Consider the following 23,849-nt stretch of genomic DNA (forward strand, 5'->3'; position numbering starts at 1 on the left):
TAAATCTACCATTGCCATTGTGCTGTGGGCCCATTGATGCTCAGCTTCTGTGCCCAACCCTCCTTGATTTCCCCTACATTTTCTTCACCTCTATTTTCTTCTTGCATCCTTCTCCGTTCCTCTTCCCATGGATGTATGGTTTACTTTCTCTTACCCACCTTTATACTACAAAGAAGGTGGCATATATATTCAGTCACTCAAAGTGCCTTAGTGATCTGTGTCCACATCACTCCTAAGCTAAGTTTAGAACCCTAATGGCATCATTTCCCATATTCCTCTCCACAGAAAAATGAGGTAAGGTTTGTGTCCACTCAGAGACAAGCTACTTAAGCCAAAGGAAGTTTAAACTTTAATCATACAGGGTTATTAAGTAATAGAAATTAATATTTCCACACATATAGTCGTTTCCCTCAAAAGATCCAAAGTCAAGTTTGACATCCACTTATTTGCTTATTTTCATACACACTTTCTCATGCACATAGGGGGAATGACCCATACTTACATGAATCATGTTACCTTCTATAATCAGTATTTATTCTGTATGGCCAGTGTTTTTATGGAACCCACTACTAAACACTTTGTGTATTATTCCTTCTTAGAAATCATGTAGATTAAAAAATTCAGACAATAAACTTAGCCAGACCCAAAGACTATATAATCTGATAAGCTTCCATACAGTTAATGTTGCCATTCGGAACGAGGACTGTGGGACTCACTCTGGATTTTATACTTTCACTGTCAAATATTATTCTGTAATTATAATAAATTATAAGTAATTATAACCATGTAATAAAAATATAATACATTTTAAATAAGAGATAAAGTATGTAGATATATGTGGGAACAGAAAGGGTTAGGGTGCTCTGAGACAGCATAATAAGGGGCCAGGCTCATAAAACAGCCTAAGAAATGGATGGGTTTGAAGTATGACTGGGACATTGAGTTTTCTCTGTGCTGTAAGAGGACTCTGGGCAAAGGCCAGACCATATAGAGATCTGTCATTTATCTTAGCAGCCTTGGATTTGATGCTAAGTTAAAGGGATGCTATACAGTGAAGTAAAGGGAGCAATGCTGTTCAGTTCACATTTTATGAACTCCACCATGGTTACTGTTCAGGCAATGCTTGGGAGCCTGGTACCCACAACAACCACTAGATTGATTATATGTGGTCAGAACTCAGACATCAATTGATTACAAAATAGTGTTTCAGTCTTTTAGGAAAACATCGCACACTAAAACAATTTTAATAAGTCAGAAAGGCTTTTTAAAATTAACTTATTTTTATATACGTGCATATTCGGCTAACATGCATGTATGTTCCCCATGTATGTGTCTGGTGTTCACAGAGGCTAGAAAAAGGTGAAGTGTCCCATAGAACTGGAAGCACAGATGGTTGTGAGCCACCATGTGGGTGCTGGGAATCAAACCCAGGTCCTTTGGAAGAATAACCAGAGGTCTTAACTGCTAAACCATTACTCCAGGCCCATGAGTCATAACATCTTATAACCTGACATATACTAGATGGATAGGTAAGAACTGTAGAATATGGAGAATGTGCAGAAATTTCTCTTTCTTACTTATAAAGCACTGTTATTATTTCCTTCCTGTTTTCTTTCAGGATTCTTAATTCACAGTCAAAATGTTTGACATGCACCCTGAAAAGCCCCCTCTTTAGGGGCAAATCAAGCATTCTATACTTACCATGCATCTGCTGTTTGTTTCTTGGCTATCTATTCGCCAGATGGATATGGTGAGATGGGCTTAGATTATGGCAGTCTGCATTTAAGTCTCTTTTCATCTTCACATAACTAATAATGGTCCCTGGAGATCAGTGTAAGCTAGTTGGTAGTGACAGGACTTTGTGGTACAGCCTGAGTTGCCAGTACCATTGGAGGAAGACTGCTCCGTGAGAGTTTCCTGGCAAGCAGGAAGGACATGAAGCACAAATTGATTGGAGGCCAAGATGATACAGACTTGGTTTTCCTCAAATGAGTTTATCTACTGGGGAACTATCTTGAAATCTGTGCTCAAAAGATATTCATTTCCTTCTTGTTTATTTGTTTGTTTCATTTTGTTTGTTTTCTTTTCTTTTCTTTTATTCTTCCCTCTTCTCATATACCTGGGGCAGACTGGCAAAGAATGGCATAGGTATTTCTTAGCCTCCTTTTTTCCTGTGGCGCGTGATGTCTTACACTCCACTGTTACTTGTACTCTAGAGGCTATGTAATAATTTCTTCTTCCCTGTGTTTGCTCCTACAGGATTGATCACTGGAACAATGAGAAAGAGAAGATCCTGCTACTCACAGACAAGACCCTCTTGATCTGCAAATACGACTTCATCATGCTCAGCTGTGTGCAGGTGCAGCAGGTTCCCCTGAATGCCATCTGCCGCATCTGTCTGGGCAAGTTTGCTTTCCCAGGGATGTCTCTGGACAAGTGAGTATAATGCTTCAGACTTGAAGAAGCTGTGAAGCAAGGGGGACAGATGCAGGGAAATCAATAACATGGTCAATTGAGTAACATAGGCTGGAAGAAAGCAGAGAGGAAGGGAAATCTTTCCATTAAGCGCATCAAAGTACTGAGTTAGCGTCTAATTGATGTTAAGCACTGCAGATGTGACTTTAAGCAAACTGGTACTCTAGAATAAGAACCTAAGTAAATAGCTAAATGTATTTAGGTAGGGAGAGCTATTAGAATAAAACGACAAGTTCCTTCTCACTTCACATGGCAAACAATTAGAGAATTTTTCCTTGGAGAAGCACTGGAGCTAGTGTTTGCTGTTGGGAAGGAGTTACCTAGACAGGCAGATAGTTAAATAGTATATTAGGGCAGAATAGGCTCAAAGAGTAAGGCAGGGCAGGCAGCATATGATATGGTTGGTGATTCATGTTGTTCTGTAAAACCAGATGGACAGACCTCAACATAGTCACTAACTCTACAGTTCTTTCAAACTCCTCCCCAGAGCTCAATAGTCTCAGACCATTAACAAGGGACCAGTTGAGGTCTACAGAGGAGGAGTGTTGGTTAACCTGGGTAAGTTGCTGTGTTGATCTTGGAAAGACATGTATTTTCCAACCCCTTTAGATAAAATAGATATAAGCCATAGGATGGCCACCTTCACTGAGGGGTTTTCATAGAACTGTGTGCTCACAGAAGGTAGGCACCATTTTTATTTTCTATTAAGTACCTGGTATTAAGTTTGACACGTTTAGTGCTCCGAGAACTGAGAGCACCTTGAACAAGCATATGGTTTTCTTTCCCAAAGCTTACCCTATCAAAGAGTCCTGCTTAATTTGCTCTTTTCATGGGTACATAAAGTAACTTAGTTTATTGACTTTTAGAACAGGAGGATTAATAATAATTACAATGAATAATAATGATACACATTTAAGGTATATTTAAGTGTTACAAAATATTTATTTTTAAGACTGCTGATTTCTACTCCAGATCCTGTATCTAATATTCTTTACATGGACACCAGTAGTCCATTTCCCACTTTAGAAGAAATTGTCTACAGATAGAATATACCAACAAGTCTCTTTAAAATCGATACAGCTGAACATCAGTCTCAGTTTTTACTACAGCCAAGTGTTACTGTCTAAACCTCCTTAGCTAACTTCTCATGATGGATATTTATGTTTGCCTTTGCCAACTGTGCTCCTGTAAATACTCTTGCCTGTCGGACTTTGTAGAAATACATCAGTAGCCTAGAGTTCTAGGGGTGGGGTTTGTTAGGTTAAGGAATTGTGAATCTTGATTCACAAAGAGAGTCAAATGCCAGTGATGAGGTGGAAATGCTGATGCAAGACGATAGCCTTTACTGCAATTTGTGTAATGAAACCTTTACTGTGCCAGTCAACTAGATTAAAGAAATTCGTTTTCTTTTATTTTCCTTCCTTCTTTCCTTCCTTCCTTCCTTCCTTCCTTCCTTCCTTCCTTCCTTCCTTCCTTCCTTCCTCCCTCCCTCCCTCCCTCCCTCCGTCCCTCCCTCCCTCCCTCCCTCCGTCCCTCCCTCCCTCCCTCCCTCCGTCCCTCCCTCCCTCCCTCCCTCCCTCTCTCTCTCTCTCTCTCTCTCTCTCTCTCTCTCTCTCTCTCTCTCTCTCTCTCTCTCTCTTTCTTTCTTTCTTTCTTTCTTTCTTTCTTTCTTTCTTTCTTTCTTTCTTTCTTTCTTTCTGTTTTTTCCAGACAGGGTTTCTCTGTGTAGCCGTGGCTGTCCTGGAACTCACTCTGTAGACCAGGCTGGCCTTGAACTCAGAAATTTGCCTGCCTCTGCCTCCCAAGTGCTGGGATTAAAGGCACGTGCCACCACTGCCCGGCAAGAAATTATTTTTTATTTACTTTGCATTACAAGAATGTGAAGGGAGAATTTTTTTTCTATAAGATGACCTTTTTGACCAGTATTTGTCTATTCTGGTTTTTAAAAATGCTTGTGTATCAGAGTGTATCATCACTTTTCTATCCTGTACTTTGTACACATTTTGTTCTAGCGTGTCACAACACTTACAACTTTATAATGTTATTTTAAGACCCCCCCCATGCTTAAGTGTAAGAGTGATCATTCTTCCAGGCTTTTGAAATAAATTTGTCTTATTGGGGAAGGCACTATCTGGAACAGAATTATAACATGTTTCCATGTTTTGAGTTCATAATTTAGCTTCTAAACATGGCTAAGTTGCTATTTGGTCTAAAATTTGCTTGAGTAGGGAAATATTCAATGAGCTAAATAATTTTTCTCCACGAGGCATTCAGTATTCTCATGGTTTGAAATGTACCTGCATCATCTATTTCCTTCCTCACACATCTCCAGAGATTCCTACATTTTTATTACATTTTGATATCAAAGCACAGAACAGGTTTAATTACTGTATTGGGCTCTGTTGCCATGTGTGAGGTACATTAGTCTGTCATTTGTTACTTTTGTGTTGTCAGAGTTTAATACATCCATTGTGCTGTTTTCATACAAGAAGTTAAGAAATATTCTAGCCTTTATTTTTCTAGGAGATTTTGTTTATGAGTAATTTAATTCTGTCTTGAATATTTGATAGCATTTACATGGGGGAAATCTTGACAGTACTAGGTGGAATAGTTTCTTACATAAGATTATTTCATGAATATTATATAATGATACTTTCTTTGATTTACTTTAATTTTAGTGAACTGTGTTTTTCAAGAACTCTCTTCAGCATAATTAGTTGGGCTTGAAGGTATAAGGTTATTGAGAGTAGTCCTATTTCCCCTTTGATGTCAGTAGAATATGCTAGTTAGTAATGCTTTCACTTCCTATGAGAGATGGTCTATGTCTTCTGAGGTGTCTACTTTGTATTAACTTTGTCCTCGATACCTTTGTCCTACACACTTTTGTCCCCTTTCACACACCCTTTAGCTGTATTTCCCCGCGGCTTGGTTATTATCTACTGGAATTCTTTTGTTTCTCTCTACAGTTTTCCTCACCTGTTTTTTCAGGGTTTACTTTCCTTCCTCCATAGCTGCTTAAAGAAGAAACCAAGGTTATTAATTTATTAATGTAGAATTTGTCTGGCTTTCTGTGCTGAATGTTCAAAAAGTTATCCTTTTAAATATGCGCTGTTAACTATGAGTTTATATACACCACATGCATGTAGGTGCCTCAGGAGGCCAGCAGAGGGCATTAGATAGGTTGGAGCTAGAGTTACAAGAGACTGGGAACCACCTGATGTGGGTGATGGGAATTGAACCTGGATCCTCAACAAGTGGCATAGTGTTCTTAAATGTTGAACCACTTCTCCAACTCCTCAATGTTCCTCCTTTATCTTTGGCAGTGTCACTGTTTTAAAGTTCTGTTTTAAATCGGATATTATTTTAGCACCTCCATCATTTTAACACCCACTTTTTCCACAGAGCTTCCATTCTAACTCTTTAGTCTCTAATTACTAACTCTCTATAGTTACCGAATGTTTCATATAGTAATCCATACATCATACAGTTAATCTAGTCTGGTCACATTTACTTTTGAACTAGAATAGCTACTCATTCCACATTTTGTAAATGGTGATTTTAAATGTTATTAAATAACTGTATTAATTATTAATATGACCTGGACATACCCCCAATAATGAAGGCAGAATACTATGGAATTTTTAAATCAATTTAAGCACAATTACTGGGCAAATTACCCTTAACCTATTTTTCTCTACACTGGACTGTTAATTCCCCAGCTGCACTCCCCAAATACTTGCTGTGTTTTGTCTCACCTGGGTTATTTCTGCTCCATCAGTCAGTCCTCGGGGACATTTCATTAGGACACATATTCCTAATCCATCTCCTGTTCTCTTCATCTTTCTTTCTCCTCCTCCCTCTTTCTCCTCTCTTCTCTCCCCTTGTGATCCTTGCCTGCAACCACCAGCCTGGTAACAGTAACTCCTGCCTACATCTATTCTTCCCAGTAATTGTCTGTAGCCACTTTTATTTAACCAATAGCTTTAAATTGGGGAGCATTTACACAACAAAGGCTGGTGTACATGAGACTTTGCTTGTTGATGGCAACCAGATCTTACAGTTCAGAATTTAGCATTCTAAACATAGCAGCACCAAACCAACCCCCCCAACAATTTTTTGTGTGTGTGTGAATTTTGATACCTGTTACTTGTTTCCTATTTTTTGGTTTCTCCATTTTTTTGCTTATGTTTTGATCAAATATTTGTCATAACTGGATTCTAGCCCATTCATTGGCTTTCATCTATAGTATGTGTTGTGCTTATGTTATGTGTAATTTTAAAACATGGCACACTTGCTCTGGCTAGACTCTGGGATCAACAGCCATCCACAGCTGTCTAGTCAGCACCAATGACTAGCTAAAGTTTTTTCCTAAATCCTAGCAATTCTCAGAGAACAGCCGCTGCCTGTATTCCTCAGAGCACCACCCGTTCCTCTTTGCCTAATGCCGGCAATGGTAGTCACAACCATCTCCCACAGCTAGCCTCGTCAAGCCACTCCAGTCTCTGTTTGTTCCCTGCCTGATGTCAGCAATGGCCATCTCACCCACTTCCCTTTAACCCTATGGAAGGAAAACACTGGACACTTTTATATTTTTAAACTGATCAGGTAACTCAAAGACTGGGTGAAGAATAGCCTGTCCCATCCTCCTTGGCCTCTGCAATTGCATGTGGAAACTACAAACTATCTGTGCTCTGAGAGCTACATGTCTGTAGCTTTCTATCTACTCCACTGCCTGGTCCAACCTCTCATCTTTGCCTCCTTCTCTTCCTGTTCTGGTCGGAATCCCGCCTTATTCTATTCCTAATGATTAGCTTCTGCCATCTTTATTGAGCCAATCAAAAAGGGGGAGAAGGTTCACATGGAATCAACTGAGTACATGATCCACTCTATGTTGGGGCAACCCTTCTTGAGGAAAGAGAATTAACATCAAAATACAAACAACAGCAAGGAAATCCACAGCATGGTTTCTTTATGGCAGAAGTCATCAACGTTAGCATTATTAGTGATTGGGCAGGTGAGTTATTTTTTCTGGGGAAATATTTTGCATTATATAGCGCTTAGCAGTATTCCTGAACTCTATGTGTGTACTTACCACTAGAGAACACTCAGGGTTCTTTGTATTTCTTTAGTTTTGCCTTTTCCAGAATGTTACATGGTTGGATCTGTATAGTCTTCCCAGACTGGTGCCTTTGACACAGAAATATTTATTTAGTATTACTCTATGTGTTTCATGGCTTGCTGGATCTTTGAAGATGATCATATAATCTCTTGCTTTTCAACTGTATAATTTATGACTATTTTACATTCAAGCATCTAGTTTTTTTTTTTTAATTTCCAATATTTGAAAATGATGGTTTTGCTTTCCAGGTTCCAAGTTTGATAAATGATAAATGAACACCCATTGTCTTTATATGTTCTCTCTTTGCCCATTTGTTTAGTAAGTTTTCTGGTTACTTGATCCATTCTGGTCTGGAAAAGAATTACGTTTTCTTGGTTCTGTGGTGATTGTTTTCCTTACAACAATTTACATTATGGATACTTGTAATGTATTGTTTATGTGCAAACTTTAATAGGTGTTTAAGGTATATTTAATTATAAACTGCCTATTCACCATTCCTTATGTTCCTTTAAAATGTTTTCATGGTACATCATTAACTATTTTTAAATTCCAACTTTCTGAATCACTTTGGTTTTGATACTATGAGCATGTCCTGTCTAATTAAATTGTGCCTTATGACCCAGCCTGGAGGTTGTTTTAGATGTACTGTTTAAGTACAGTCAGATAGTAGCCATGGTCTTAGTTCTTCCACCTTGATTTGGTATTATAGTTTAGAAATATATTACATTGTTAATGTTTACATTGTTTTAAACTCTGTGGAGCTTTTTCCAAATTTACATTTGTAGTCTGTGTTTCATTTTACTGTTGACTGGTTCCAAGCCTAAATGAACAGGCTATTCGATCTTTTTTACTCACTACTTCTGCGTCATTAGTTTTCAATACATTTTGCTTACAATAAGCATTATTACTTTAACGATTATTTTCCTGAGTAATGCTTCCACTTAACATTCTCTCGTCATTTACACTGAGCCCCTACTCTGAAAGCTGAGCACTCTGCCTATTGCTTCAATCCCCCCTCCTCTCCTCACCTCTTTCATTCTTTAGCTTCACCAAACACTCTTTACTTTTATGGAATATTTTATTCACTCTCCCATGAGGTATCCAATTATTACTACTAGGAACTGATGTAACGCCAAGCCTCCTAATTAACCTGTGTGGCTTTATCCGGCTTTGGGCTCTGTAGATAGAATGAGAAAGGCTGGGCTAGATGCCTGCTGCTGAGTGTCAGAGGTCTAGCATAAAGGAGGTCCTGAGTGAGCATTGTTGAGGGTGAGTTAGCAGAACTTCCATGTCAGAGTGCTAGGTCCTAACCTAATCACTTTGGTTTTGATACACCGCTCTCAATTCAATTTCCAGTTTTCTGCAGGGTGGGTAACTTTACTTCCTCATATTTAAAGAGGTGCAGTTAATAGTCCGTCTGCTTCATTAACAGTTTTAGTGTTAGGTCCATTCTAATGACATGATAGAAAGCACTTTGTAATACACCTCATGGTTGTCGGGTGTCAACAAGCTCTGCTTTTCTTCTAGATTATAGTTTTTGTTAACATGGAACTAAGTAGATTTATTTGATTGTTATCTTTGCTTCCAAGTGAGTTGGTCTTTCTCAGGTATTAAGTCACCACTATTAGGTCAGGAGTGAGGCAGCAGCAACAGGTAGAGTAGGAGGCAAGGGAGAATAAACTGCAAAAGAGCAAGACAAATGGACTCCTGAGAAAATCCTGGACAGAGTCCAGTGAGTTCCCTTCTTAAAAAACAACAGCTAAGAACACTGGTACCCTTAGCTGCTGGTGGAATTACTGTTTAAGGGCCCCTTTCTCCACTGTAACCATTGACTTTCAACAACCAAGAATAAGCAAGGCTGATTGGCTGCATTTTATGCTTAAGTAAATTGAGAGGTTCTGGGCTCCTGGAACCATCAGCTATTATAGATGGTTCTACAAACCTGCTTGCTTCCTCTTTCTTTCTTTCTTTCTTTCTTTCTTTCTTTCTTTCTTTCTTTCTTTCTTTCTTTCTTTCTTTCTATTTATTAATTTGAGGACATTGTTGCTATCTTCAACCACACCAGAAGAGGGCATCAAATTCCATTGTAGATGGTTATGAGGCACCAAATGTTTTCTGTCACCATATGGTTGCTGGGAATTGAACTCAGGACTTCAGAAAGAGCAGCCAGTGCTCTTAACTGCTGAGACATCTCTCTAGCACCTCTTTCTTCTTCTTCTTCTTCTTCTTCTTCTTCTTCTTCTTCTTCTTCTTCTTCTTCTTCTTCTTCTTCTTCTTCTTCTTCTTCTTCTTCTTCTTCTTTTTTTCCCCTTTCTCTTGACTCTCTCTCTCTCCTTCTGTGCTCTCCTCTCCTTTCCCTTCCCCTCCCCTCCCATATCCTCACCTCTTTTCCCCCTCCCCTCCCCTCTCTTACCCTTCCTCTCTCCCTCCCTTTTCCTCCCATCGCCTCCTTTTCTTTTCTCTCTTCTGCTCCCCCTCATTCCAGTCTTCTCCTTTCTCAAGCCCTCCCCATTTGGTTTATGTTTGGCTTTGTTTTTGTTCTTTGTTGTTGTTGGTGGTGTGTTTTTTGTTTTTGTTTGTTTGTTTTGCCTCTACTCTTGATCTTTCTTCTCTTTGTCTCTGCAACTCAGGATGAAGACCTCATCTCCTGCTATTGGAACTATGCCTTTTCCTAAGACTTTCACAGAGGCCATCAGAATTGAGTAAAACATGTACCTGTGTGTGCCGTATACTGGCCATTACAAAATTATTGTTTTAATTCAGTTTGTTTTTAGTGTAAAGGAAATGAAATGGTACTGGCAAGAGAATCCTAAAAAGTAGAGATGACTTGTTGGTGAAATGAAAGATGAGAGATTCTCTTGGATTATAGCATTCACCATAGTGAAACCCAGGAAGTAGCCTGTTCTCTATGATGGGAACCCAATATTATTTCTATCTTAATTAGTTCTATTCCCAGATTCTAATTGAAAACTAATTTCAGTAATTGTGCCTGTAATCTCTCAGAAAAATAGATGCAGGTAAAGAGTGGTCTTTAATTATAGGAATAAGTCCTACCCATAGATTCCATGCCATGTGAATTTGGACAAATCACTAGTAATTTTGTTTTTCCTTTTGGGACAAACTTTTAATGTTTGATCTAGACAGGGATCCAGTTGATCCATTCATGTGTCACCATTCTTGATGTGGCTTTAATTCTAATGTGCCTCCAATTGATGAACTATCCATAATAAAATAATAATGTAACAAAATTATGTATGTATACACACACACACACACACACACACACACACACACACACACATATATATATATATATATATATATATATATATATATATATATATATATATATGGGGGGGGGAATTGCAGGCTGGTATCCAGTTGAGCTGAGGTCTGAACCCCGATGGTCCTAATTCACCTACATGACACGGTAGGTGTGCTCCTGGAACTCCGGCCCTGCCTAAGTTACCACCTCCCTCAGCCCCCACAAGAGAAGCATGGTCAGTAGTCACATAAGCAATGGCCCAAGCTTCTGACCTTCAGGCTAAACTTCTCCCCAGTTACATAGCAACAGTGAAGACCATAAAAAGGGGTGCTCAACCCCCACCGCACTCTCTTATTCTTTTGTCCTCTTACCTCTCACTTCTCTCTCCTCTTCCCTTTCTCTTTGTCTTCTCCTCTCCTCTCTCCTCTCTCCTCTCTCTTTCTCCCTCTTTCTCTCTAGCCTTCCCCCCTCTCTTTTCTACCTTCTCTCTTTTCTCTGCATTTCTATAATAAAGCTCTTAAACCATAGAGACAATCTCTGCTCTTTCAAGGCCTGCCGCACACTCTGGTCGGTGTTGGGAACTTCTTCCCCTCTCTCCTACAACCCTGGTGGCTTTAGCAAAGTAGCTTTGGGGGGGGGTTCCCCAGGCAGGGCTGCTTCTTGGCCACCCCCTAAAGAGTGGGATAGAGGAATGCCCACCCAGGGATGAGTGGATAGGGTAGGTAGCAGCCCTCCCATGCCTGACTGACCAGAGAATAGGGAAACTCTGGCGGGGTGTGGGCATCTTTTCCCTTCCCCGCTTCCCCTGGGTCCCCCTGGGCCGCCTTTATTTTGTTCCACATATATACATATATATATCACAGAATCCTTACTGGCTACCTCAGTGATCAGTGAGGAAGTATTTTGTAAATGCATTTAAAGATTGAAAATCCTCGTTGACTTTTCGCCTTTTCTGCTCTTAAAAATAAGTTCACAGAGAATAGTCAGTAAAGTTAAACACTGTGAACTCCTGCTTCTGGAAACAGAGGGGGAGTCATTCGGGGTAGGGGTGCTCTGTCTCATTTATTTTTTCTTTTGTTTGCTTGATTTTTTTTCAAGATATGTTTCTCCATGTAGCCCTGGCTGTCCTGGAGCTCACTCTGTAGATCAGATTGGCCTCGAACTCAGACATCAGCCTGCCTCTGCCTCCCAATGAAATGGATCGAATGTGTACGCTATCCGCCCACCTACACCTAATTCTTATTCTCAAGGGTATTTTAATCTCTGAGGGGCCACTTCTAACTGTGTTTCCTTTTGAACCCTAGAGGACAGATCTGCCTCTGAATGACCTGGAGCAAATGACTTAACTCCCCTGCTTCAGTCTCCTCATTTGCAAACTGGAAGCGGGATGTAATAATGCCAGTCTCTGAGGGGCCTATGCTGGGGTCTGACGAATTAAACATGTGCCATTCTTGGAACATTATCTGATGCGGAATAAGTGTTTGAGAGACAGAAGCACATGTAAAGGCTTCCCAGGACCTTGTCCTGACCAACTTTTCTGATGTCTGTCAATCTCTTGTCCTTCCTGTATCTCATTTTGCTGACATGATAATGCTTCTAAACTTCCCTATTTCTTAGTGGTATTGACAGTCATATATAGATAGGCACATGGGCCTCACTTGGCATAGCAATCTTACAAAAGCTATTCATTTTTGTGAACGAAATGATTTTACCTAATCAATTCCTCTTTTGAAAAGCAGCTCTAAAGAGGTTTTCTGCAGGGAAATACTGTTGCTCTAACATTGATATGCCAGCCAAAGTTCAGTGGCCCAGGCCAAGAAATGTCATCCTATAAGAGGAGCTATTATTTGTATATCTCTCAGTGAAGTTTTCATCTGCATTCTGTAAACATAGGGATTTGATCCCAGGCCTGGGAAGCTGGTTTCTGTGATCAGCACCTGTCCCATCTCTGGAGAGACTCACACCATTCGAGTATCTCCTGCTCCTGGGACCTTCCTAGGCACTCTTCCGGAGTCTCAGCATTGAGCTTGTGAACCCAAGAATCTGAAGGCCACGGTGATGCTCCGTGCCCCCAGCATTCTAATTTGGCACCTCTTCCTCAGCATAGAGCTTCAAAGGGCTTCTGCTCTGCGTAAAATCGGCTCCCGGCCCAGGCTGATTCTGCTGGCTTCGCGTCTGTCAGTGTGTTCTAATCACTGTTATAAGTGTGGTTCTGTGGAACACCTTGTAAAATATTTTCCTATTGCTCCAGCAACATCTCCTGTCTAGACAATGTAATTATGAGCACAGAGCAAATAGCTGAAGTGTATGCCGCCCCCAAGGGTTGCATAACTCCAGGAGCGGGGCTGGGGAGACAGAGGGAGGTGTGGATGCTGTTACAAAGTCATGTTAGTTACTTTTGTGTTGACCTGACCAGAAAATTGAGTGTACCAAAGGAATCTGAATAACTTTTAATTAAGAAGAAATTATCTGGAGCAAGCTGGTATTTTGTTGTTTTCTCAAACTCGGGGGATTAAAGACACCAATGGAATTCTTTCTAATCACATTTCCCCCTTGGCTTTAGAGGTGGTTTGTGGTCTTTGCTTTAGGAGGGTTTTTTTTTGTTTTTTTTTTTTTTTTTTTGGACTTATAATAATCTTTTCTCCCTGTGGCAGCATTTTGAAAATCAAACAGAGCTCTATAAATGTAGTTCTTTTTAACTAATATTTAAATTCAGTTTGGTGAGTCCGTCTTGGGATGAGGCCATAGTGTGTGCATTGGCATATTGAGTACCTCAGAACAAGAAGACAGTCCCTGCATCAAAGATGTTTAACTTGCAGGGAGGCAGATTGGTACACACTGTGCACATGCTTCAAAGCAGGCTCTGGTCTGGGTTCCAGTATTGAGCCAATATGTCATGGTCACGGAGAACGGTAGAGAATTGTTGTGGATGGAATGAAGAGAGCCTCCGGAGGGAGTAAAATGGACAGGTTCCTGTAGAGTCACCTATAGACAGCAGTCACAGGAGTGGTGAATAGGTGATATTTGGCTATTGTGATGTGCCAAGTCTCCCATGTCTTAGGGCTCAGCTGTTTTAAAGGTTTGTTAGAAATTTCTGAATGATCTTAGATGATAGGATGAAGAATTGGGAGTTTAGTCATACCCTGGCTTGGTGTTGAGAGTTCTGGGTAGGAGGATCCTGAAACCATTACATTTTCCCTTGAAACGATAGTAGTAACAATATGGGATATGGTTTGGTTGAAAATATTAAATCAGAGGAAGTGGCTAGCTAGGAGATAACCTCCTTAATAGTAGGGTTTTGATCTGGGCTGGTGGATGGACAAAAGGAGAATTCAAGAGTGAGAAGGCATGGCCAAACTGGACTACCTGGCATGAGGTGAGGAGACTGGATTGTTGTGGTGTGGGTAAGGGGGAGGGAGTTCAGACAAAGCATACTAGGGAAGATGCATGGCATGTCTACTATTACAGTGTTTGGAGTGCATAAGAGACCAAGGGAAAAGATGAGAGTTGAAATAACTGTTACAATTGAATCGGAACTTGATTGTATAAACCGACAGCCATAGTCCTGTGTTTCAGACTTTCTCCTAAAACATCCATCAAGTTGCCAATGGTATATGAAGTCTATGTCAAAGAATACCACGTCCACACTCAGGTTGCTGTTGTCAGACCAGGTCCTTACTGAGAGTTGACAGATGTATCAGTTTCTCTGTGTTATGCACCTCTCCATAAAGCCACTGACAAGATGGTCGCTGAATACCCCTGGGGAGGGAAAAAAGGAGTTTGGGGAAGAGGAGTGAAGCAAGCTAGGAGCCAAGGTTTGGTAACCAGATCTGACGAAGGATATCTCATCAGTTCTAGAACATTCTGCATTGTTCAAGAGGCAAGTCACTAACCCAGCCCACCTATGAAGGGAGGCTGTTACCTAAGACATGCAGATCAGAGAGTAGACATTGCAGGAGGCCACTGACAGACAACTTCCCACTCTCAGGACACTAGAACCTTTGCTACAGCCATTGACCTAGACTGGAGTGATGAGGTTGCATGTAAGGAAAGACTTCCCTAAAAAAGGAATTCTGTTGATGGTCATAAGTTAGGGGGAGGGACATTGTGAAGCATATGTTGCAGCAAGCAAGAATAGTTGCAAAGCAGAGAGGGAACATGAACATCCGAGGAGCTATGACTGTTCGTGACTATGACTCTAGGCTGCTGCAGAAGCCCTGAAGGACAGACATGGAGATGAGTTTTCTACTTATCCATTGAGAAGCTATGACCACATGGGGGCAGCTGTGACAGTCCGACCTCTTGTTTTGCTTGTATGAGCACTCACAAAAGAGTGAGGAGGTTCCTAGTTAGAAGAGTCTGGAAGGCACTGTGACAAACTATGGGGCTGTGGAGAAATAGGTCTGATTCAGAGTATAAAACTGAGGAAAACTGCCCACTTACCTCTTAGGATAACTACTCCTTGTGTAATGAGATAATGCCCATAAATCTCCCAGGTTCTGTGGTGGAAGACGTTATATAAACAGACGACTTGATTGTTGAGGAAGGAGCGGTGGGAAAAATCAAAGTGAGAAGTGCATCTGGACATCATGGCATTTGACTTCAAAGGGTCACTTCAAGAAAATAAGTGGAGAGAGGAGAGTCTTGCTGGTGCTTGGGATGGGTGTTATCGTGGGGAGGACGGTGGGGGAAGGTGAAGGGTGGCTTTTCCAGCTAATTCACTTATAATGAGCAGCTGTGCCTTTTAATCTTAGTTAAAGGAGGGCAACTGCTTACAAAAATAAAACAGATTCTCCACCTCTGGAGAAGACAACCTGGATTCTTCCCATTCTTTCTCCAGTTTGCTGTTTGGCTTCTTCCTGCGGTCTTGGTTTGCTCCCGTTAGCACGCAAATGTTTAAAGGAGGCAATGGTAATTCTGTCATGCTGGGTGTTAATGATTAATCAAAATGTTAGAAGCTTCCAATGTGTCTTCTATTGCATGAGGAAAAAGAAGAACTCTGTCAGGGGCATAGAACGGAGCATCCAAAAGCCATGTTTTGTTTTGTTTTGGGAATATTTAATACTGCAAAGAAATGGTACACTTGCGCATACACCCGTTTATTATACAGGCTAAAAGAAGAGTGATGTGGGAGAGGTGAAACAGGCCAGAGCCGATATTTCTTTTCCCCACTCAACTTGAATATTCCTTTTCTGTTTTTCATACGGTTTCCTGCTTCCCTTCTAAGTTCAAACCCTCAGCCTTGATCATGTAAATCTTATTTTTTTCTTTACAATTCCTATTTTTTGTCCTACTAAAAGCACCTAATAATTAGGTGGGCTAGTGTAGTTTCGGTACTGAGAGAGTCAGGGCCACCCTGGGTTACAAAGTGAGACTCTGCCTCAAACCAGAACAACTACAGCAATACAGAATATAGTTAGATATGAAGTAAGTTCAGATTTTCTTTATTTGCATATCTCTGATACCTAGGATTATCTATCCACTAGAGGAATGAAAGAAATTCCTTTGAGAAGATGGGCTGAGAAACTGATGAACAAGGTTTGGGGTTGTTGGCTTTCCTATGGACAACTTCCCATTCTTTCCTTCTGTGAATACTCTTCAGTATAATTCAAGGAGACAGAACATTTCTTCTCTTGCAAACTAGTAAATGTGGAAATAAGTCTCTAGTCCATACGAGTCAGGATAAGAAGTCTGGAGCCACTGAACTCTGAAAAGCAATGACAAATCTTTTCGAATGACCCAGGAGGCATACAGGCATGGTGTAAGCAACATGGAAACATGTCACTGAAATGCCATTGAAAAGTATCTTCCCGAGGTTTTAAAACCAAGAATGATAGAAAGAAGCTAGTTTGCTATCAGCACCCATGAGCATGATCTTCCTTGGGATTTAGTTTGATTTGTATTTTGATCTATGCTTGAGTGAAGGGGACCACAGCCTTTTTCGAGAGTAGGCTCACAAGCCTCTAATGACTGTCCATGTAAGTATTTAGTAAAGCCTGGTGCAAGAAGCACCCACTCTTCAGAGGAATGACATCAAGTTGGAAAAGGCATGGCAAATTAGGCCCCTCTTCTTCTTCCACTCTGGCAAGAAGCAACAGCTTCTCCACAGAGGGATTTTTAGTCATGAATAAAAAAAAGTTTTTCCCCCCCTCTCTGTTGTGTTAGAATCTTGAAATTTTTGTTCTCATGCCCTTAAATCAGCCATTGGAGTCGGAGAAAGTTGTGTTAAATGCTGAAGGTGTGGTATGGGTGCCTGGCAATTCTTCTTGCACCCTCTCTGAGAGGATCCCTCAGTTATTGAAGCAGCAATATACCTAACTGAAATACTGCATAATGGACGTAGGGTGTTATGGAGCCAAGCCTCCCTAAGTTTGTCTCAGTTGGGTCCAATAGGGTAGTTAAGGATACCCTCTTCCCTCCCCTTTATAACTAATGTGGGACTAAGGACAGCAGAACAGTGCAGGCATTCCCTCTATATTCGTGTTCTGCCCACTTTTGGTTTTTCTTCATCAAGAGAAAAGATTTGCTCATAATATGGGAGCTTAATATCATTTGAAAAAAATGTATGTTCATGTATGTATGTATACAAATATAATATATAAGTATACATATGTAACATATATATTTACACATATAATATACAGGTATACACATATATGTATAATATACATATATGTGTACACATACATGTATATATGTATACATACATACTTATACTACACATGTATTATGTATGTAATATACATATGTACATGTGTATATATGTATGTATGTATGTGGTGTACATATAAAAGTTATATGGTCCACATGTATTAGCTTTCTTTTACTTCCTGTTCAGTTTATTTTGCTTGTTTTCTTTTCTTGGAAGATGGTCATTTCTTCTCAATTATCTTGGAGATAGAATAAATACTAATGGGTAGCTAATCTTGAAAGCCACTGAGTCCTGGAGCAAAGAAGGCAGGTAAACAGGTCTGTGCTGTGAGGAGACGGGTCTTAGTCATCCCCTTCATTGGGGGCCTACTCTGTGACTCTAAGAGTGGGAGTCAGGTTTCTGATGACAATAGCAACAGCAACGTGATGGCTGTCCCTAGGGCAATGAAGCACCATTGGTGAGAGATAGAGTATTTATTTCTTGATCAGAAAGTTACATATAAAATTGTCCCGATGAACTTGATCGAATGCCCCAATTCAAACCAAACAAGAAACACATATAAAAGCTCCAAGGCACGATTTTAAAACCACTACATGGTCACATAAAGCACCGGTGGCTGTATCTGGAACATTTAATGACGAGGAGAAGCATGTTCTCACAGAATGTAACTTACAAACAAGAATATTAAGTGATAAGTATCTCCTGATCTTTATGATTTATAAGCCAGGTATGGTGGGTCACTGTGGCCTGTAAAACTCCAAACAATATGAACATTTTCCTAACTGGGATGCCAAGGCAGGTGGATCACTGTGGTTGGAGTCAAGCCTGGACTACGTGACTTCAGTGCAGCCTGTTGTCCATTTTGTGTGATAACTGCCATGTGTTTTTCTGGTGGCATCTCTTTCCTTTAATAATAAGTTAGAATTGTAAGCATGTAGGTCTCAGAAACAATGGTTAGTTATGGTAAGTTTGATGTGGTTATGCAAGAATTGGAAGACTAGTAGCCTTCGTAGGAAAAAAGAGATGAAATATATTCTCCCTGTCCTCAATCTGCTTGAGATCTCATTGTGTACTTATGTTTTATGAGACATAACTTGACAGCCCATAAGTGAAAAACGGAAGAGAGAAGCTGCGGGAAGATCAGGCAATCTTGTTTTAGAGCAGGGAAGTTTACAGATAAACATATTTTGATCTGGAAGAGGGATGTGGATCCTAGACAGAGGAGAAAATTTTGCCAAACAGATAAGAAGATGCAAATGTCCAACAAGTTGCTTAGGAACCACCACAGGGTCTCCTGGGTAACTGGAGTATGTGCAGAGAGGATAGACAGAGGTGCTCATACCCATGGCCTGTGCTGACAGTCAGGACAGAGTGTTTCATTTATTTTGTTTGGCTAATTTGAGTCAACTATTTTAAAGCCTGGAGGCTTTGCACACCTTTTTGTTCTACCATGTACAGCACAGCATCTTGTGTGACAAGCACGTAGCTCCGTGCTCAGTGCATGTAAAGTGCGTAATTGGAACTGGGTGGTATGTGGAATGGATTAGACTACTGAGAAAAGGACCACCAGGTCTTTGAACAAGTCCAGGTGAGAAGTATTGACAGGAGAGTTATACATAAAATTCTGAGTTCTCACCCTCTTAAAGGCACAAGATCACTCAAGATTCGCTTGAAAGGGTGTAGAGTCTGAATCAGAATTGCCATGGGGTTTAGAGACCTACCATCCTCAGAAAAGGTCAAGCTGTATCACAAGTTGTGATGACAGGCAACAGGGGATTTTGTCACGCACACCCTGACTTTGCCTCTGGGCATCAGTGCCAAGAATGCCCTGGACTTGATCTTGATCCTGGGTGTGGCCCTGTCCACTCACTCATAATGACCAGGGAGGCGTGTTGACAAGAATGGGTGGATGCTGGAGGATCTCTGAGCTATTTCTTGGCAAGCTTTTGTGGGGAGGCGTTCCCCAAATGCCACAATCCTGTTATTTTTGAGCAGTGGACTAAACCCAGGTGCCTGATTGGACAAGACCACTCCCAATTTCTTCCAGATAAATATTTGGTTGCCAAGAAGTTATATTTAAATGAGAAATACCTCCTTAGGAAGTTGCTGCCTAGGGATTCCAGCACACATCAGGATGGATCTCACCCCTCCCAAGGAATGCCTGAGCAGACCCTAAATTTACTCGGCACTCACTGTATAATGCGAGGACACCTGCTTTGCGTTGTGTCAAAGTCTGTTCCCCTGGATAACAAGGAAATATTAGAGATGAAGCTCTTCTTCTGAAAGTGCTGTTAGCCTCCAGTATCAGGGTGATGGTGTCAGGACAGACAGGAGCCTGAAGCACAATTGGAGCCACTGAAGACTTGGGGGCTCAAAGGAGAAAGTGGTTTTCTGCAGAGCTGGCTCTTTTCTAGCAGTCTGTCCTAGAGTCTAGAATGTTGGGTCCTTGTTCTCTTGAGTTGCTCTTGCTTGCTGTCAATCTTTGATGTTGTTTTTATCAGTCCCTAGGAAATTTCCACTCTCTTCATGGGAAGAACGTCTTTGTTCTATGTACTCCTTTTGTTGGATGAAGCAAATGTGACATAGCAATTACATCTTATGTCAATTTTGGGATCATTTATTATTACTAGTATTCCAATTATGGTCACTATTCCGTATCAAAGAGCATAGAACAAATGAAAATAAAAATATTTAGAACAGGGGCTAGAGAGATGACTCTGTGGTTAAGAGCACTGGCAGCTCTTCCAGAGGACATGGGTTCAGTCACCTAAATGGCAGCTCCCAACTGTTTATAACTCCAGTTCCAGGGGATTCAACACCCTCAAACCAATGCAAGTAATAATAAAATTAAATAAATTATTTTTTTAAAATACCAAAAAGGACCAGTGAGAGGCTGGGTAGAATGCAAAATTATAGGGGAAAAAGACTTATTCCAGATTTTCATTAGAAAAGTTGAAATGCTTTAGTCCTATTGGTATCAGTTCTAATCACATAATCTTTACAATTTCTAAGTTCAAGATTATGTCTTACAAACTGGATATGCTGGCACATGTCTACAATTCCTGTATTTGGGAAGCAAACACAGGGCTGCCACATCTTTAAGGTGACACATAGACCCAACGTGCTTAAAGTTGGACCCTGTCTCAAACAGGGTAACAGAGCAAAGCAGGAACTAGCTCCATGATTTCCCTAGATATCCTTCAACAAGGAGACATATATTACTATTGGTTTCATTCTGGAATCTTATCGATTGGAACGATAATATTCACTGTACAGATCAGCTTGGATGTGGAAGGACCTTCACAGACTGAGATTAGCCCTGAGGTGTATAGAGTTTATCCCTAAGAGAATCCTCCCTAGAAATGGCACGAGGCTGAGAAATGCTTGACAGTGTCAGAGCTCAGGATTTGTTTCTTCAGATTCATGGCAGGAAAAAAAAAGTTAATTATGACATGCTGAAATTCTTCCAAGATGCCATTATTATAGATAAATGAAAATGAAAGATAAAAACTATGACTATTTAGGACATTTAGGACAGGAAGAAATTCCCTTATTCCACAGTTTAAGGATGAAGAACTTGGATGGGGACCTGACACATCCGAGGAGGTTGTTCACTGACTAAGTCTGAATCCTAGCCGTGTTCAGGAATTTTGTTCTTGCCATGTCATCAGGAAACGGGAGCCTGCTCTCTCAATGTGTCCAAGGGATGGCATGTCACTTGGACAGATGGGAAATAAAGAGTTAGAGAGTTGACTTTTCATAAAGAAAAGTCTTAGGCTGGGTGTCTTCTGTTTTCTCCATAGATTTTTTTTTCTTGTAGAGCAAAGAGAATCAGGATGTCTTCAGAACTAAAATTCTATAGTTTCGAATTATTAGTGTCGTCCTCTGGGAAAAATAACAATGTGAAGTAAGGGTCAGGTTCTCTTTCCAGGTAGTGGAGCTATGGGGAGGAGCCAGTCTCTTCCCCCAGGAGTGATGAACTTAACTCTGTCTTAGCAGTTAACCCTCATACCTTTCTGAACAGTCACTGCTGGGAGGAGCCTTTCTAAGATGATCATTTCATGTTGTGTCATTGTCAAATAACTTCCCTTTATAATGCAGCATATCTGAAGTCCATGTAGTTACCCCGACAGCTGCTGGGTGGCAGCAGACGTGCTCCTGCAGTGGTTGAGGAAAGTGCAGGAGGGCAGAGCTGCAAGATTCTCTGCACACTTACCTCTCTGGTGGGACACACACACACACACACACACACATTCATGTACACACGCATGCACACGGCAGAGACAAATGATAGCTAATTTTGAATTTTATAGAGAAATTGAGGACACTTGTTATGAAACAACCGTCTAAACAGTAGATACTGGGACATCTTGAGTCTCTTTGTTGCTAGGCTGTGTAGGGTGTTTCCCACTACACTTACAGTTCTTTAAAGAGATGGGTTGTTTTCTTTACACATGAGTTCTCTGAGTTGCATCAAAGGAGAGGCGCAGCCTTAGGCTCTAGGGTACAGAGTCGAGATGGCCCTGTTATGTTGAGGCTGTGCATCTTTCAGCACTGCTGACTCCTGGCTCCATTTAGGGTGACGGCTGCTGCAGCCGCAGCTGTACACATAATGGTATATAACTGAAGCTCGTTCACATGCACAGAAAACATAGCGACCATCTTGCTCCTTCACTGAGGCCCCTCAGTTGTTATCAGCTGTTACAGGAATCTAGCAGCAAGGAGCTGACTCTCCTGGCCATTGTGCTTGCATTTAGTTTTAGTTTTTGCAATTTTTATTAGATCTTTGAGAATTTCACAAAACATATTCATCTCCCTCCCCCGACTCCTCCCAGACCTCTCCCTCTCACCTAACTTTGTTTCCTCTTCATTAATTTAAACCCATCAAGTCCAATTTGCATTGCCATATAGTCCTGGAAATGTGACTTTCCACGGGACTGTGGTTGACCCTCCAGGGGTTATAGCCTCAAAGAAAACTATTTCATTACTTCTCTACATTATTGACCTATAAATCCTTTTCTCCCAATCATAATATTTGTGTCAGAAAAATTCTGGAGATAGAGGGGCCCATAGAGACTATATAAGACCCAGAAGGACAAAGCAACTTAGGTAAAATTACAGTTACAGAGACATAAACAACTGTGGGGCCCTGACTACTCAGGAAAATTCAGGCTTGGATCACAAAGCAAAGTGGCTTCACAGACTGACTCTCATTTCTTGTCAGCCAATTCTCATCAGTAAAAACAGAAATTAATAACAGCTTTTCAGGGATGTTAGTCAGTGTAAACAGGTGCTCTATTGGAAAGCCTAGTGGTTTGCTCATATGCAGTCTCTTGAATTTGGTTTGGACTCTTGGTGAGATCATGTGTTTTACAGTTTACAGCACAGTTAACCCTCCCCACCTGGTACAAGAGTACAACTCAGTCCTTGGTGGGAAAACAGTGCAAACAGTCCCTTCAGAATTTATTCACGTCATAGGCTAACCAAGTTATAGCATGCTTTTCCCATATGTAGTTTAAGCATCTATTATTATGTTTGGGATATGCTTTGACTTGTATTGCCAAACCTGTATAATTAAGTGTTATATTATAGTGGGCTCCACAGCATTGGGCAACGAAATGAATTCTGGCCTTGTAATCAGCCGAATTTTGTGCCAACTCTACAAGGCCCTAGCTCTGTGATTGTACATGAATTTCCTTTTGAATCCATAAAGTGACAGCTCAAAAAAAGAAAAAGGAGATATGACCATTTTTCAGATTTCATTTGTGGGGATTTTCTTCTGGGAATGCATCGGAGACTCCTACTGTCTGTGTAAGGTTTCATGTTGAGTGCTGAGATCACTCTTCTAATCAAATCCGCTCAATCGTGGATGATTAAGATGATTTCCCAACCACAGACCTCTCCTGCTCAAAGTTTTCTCTTTAAATTTACTTCCAGAGCTCAGTTGAGTTCAGTAGCCAGCTCAGATGCAGACAGACCTGGGAGACAGTACCCCCTCCTACAGGAAGGTGGCGCGAGAGACTCTTCTCATAGACCAACAAGGAGGCTAATGGCCTGGAATGGAATAGTCACAGAATCAGTAAACTGGTGACCATTCAAAGCAGACTTCCCTCTTCGGGCATACTGACTGTTGGTTGTCCAGCCTCAGAGGACTTCTGGTAAAACAGAATTGACTTGGGGGAGACTTTGGTTGTCATGATTTTCCCTGAGTGAAGTGGAAGTCAGCTTCTCTAAGAGTCGCCCTCCTCCCCCTTCTCTTCCTTATCTCCACGGAGTTAGGAGTCAGGCCATTAATTTAGTATCTATTCAATTCTTGCAGTGTGCCAAGCATGCCAGAG

At 40.9% G+C, this 23,849-nt stretch overlaps 1 protein-coding gene across 1 annotated transcript in view; it reads left to right on the plus strand.

Annotated features, from left to right (window-relative positions):
* Positions 1-23,849, plus strand: part of Tprg1 (tumor protein p63 regulated 1) — a 107,660-nt gene that overhangs the window by 37,870 nt on the left and 45,941 nt on the right. The window contains exon 3 of the mRNA XM_021185635.2: positions 2,260-2,436. Within this exon, the coding sequence (XP_021041294.1) occupies positions 2,260-2,436 (177 nt within the window). The remainder of the gene's footprint in view (positions 1-2,259; positions 2,437-23,849) is intronic.

The sequence above is a fragment of the Mus caroli genome, unplaced genomic scaffold (assembly GCF_978045245.1).
Source record: "Mus caroli unplaced genomic scaffold, Mus_caroli_1 scaffold_17, whole genome shotgun sequence".
Classification (NCBI taxonomy): Eukaryota; Metazoa; Chordata; class Mammalia; order Rodentia; family Muridae; genus Mus; species Mus caroli.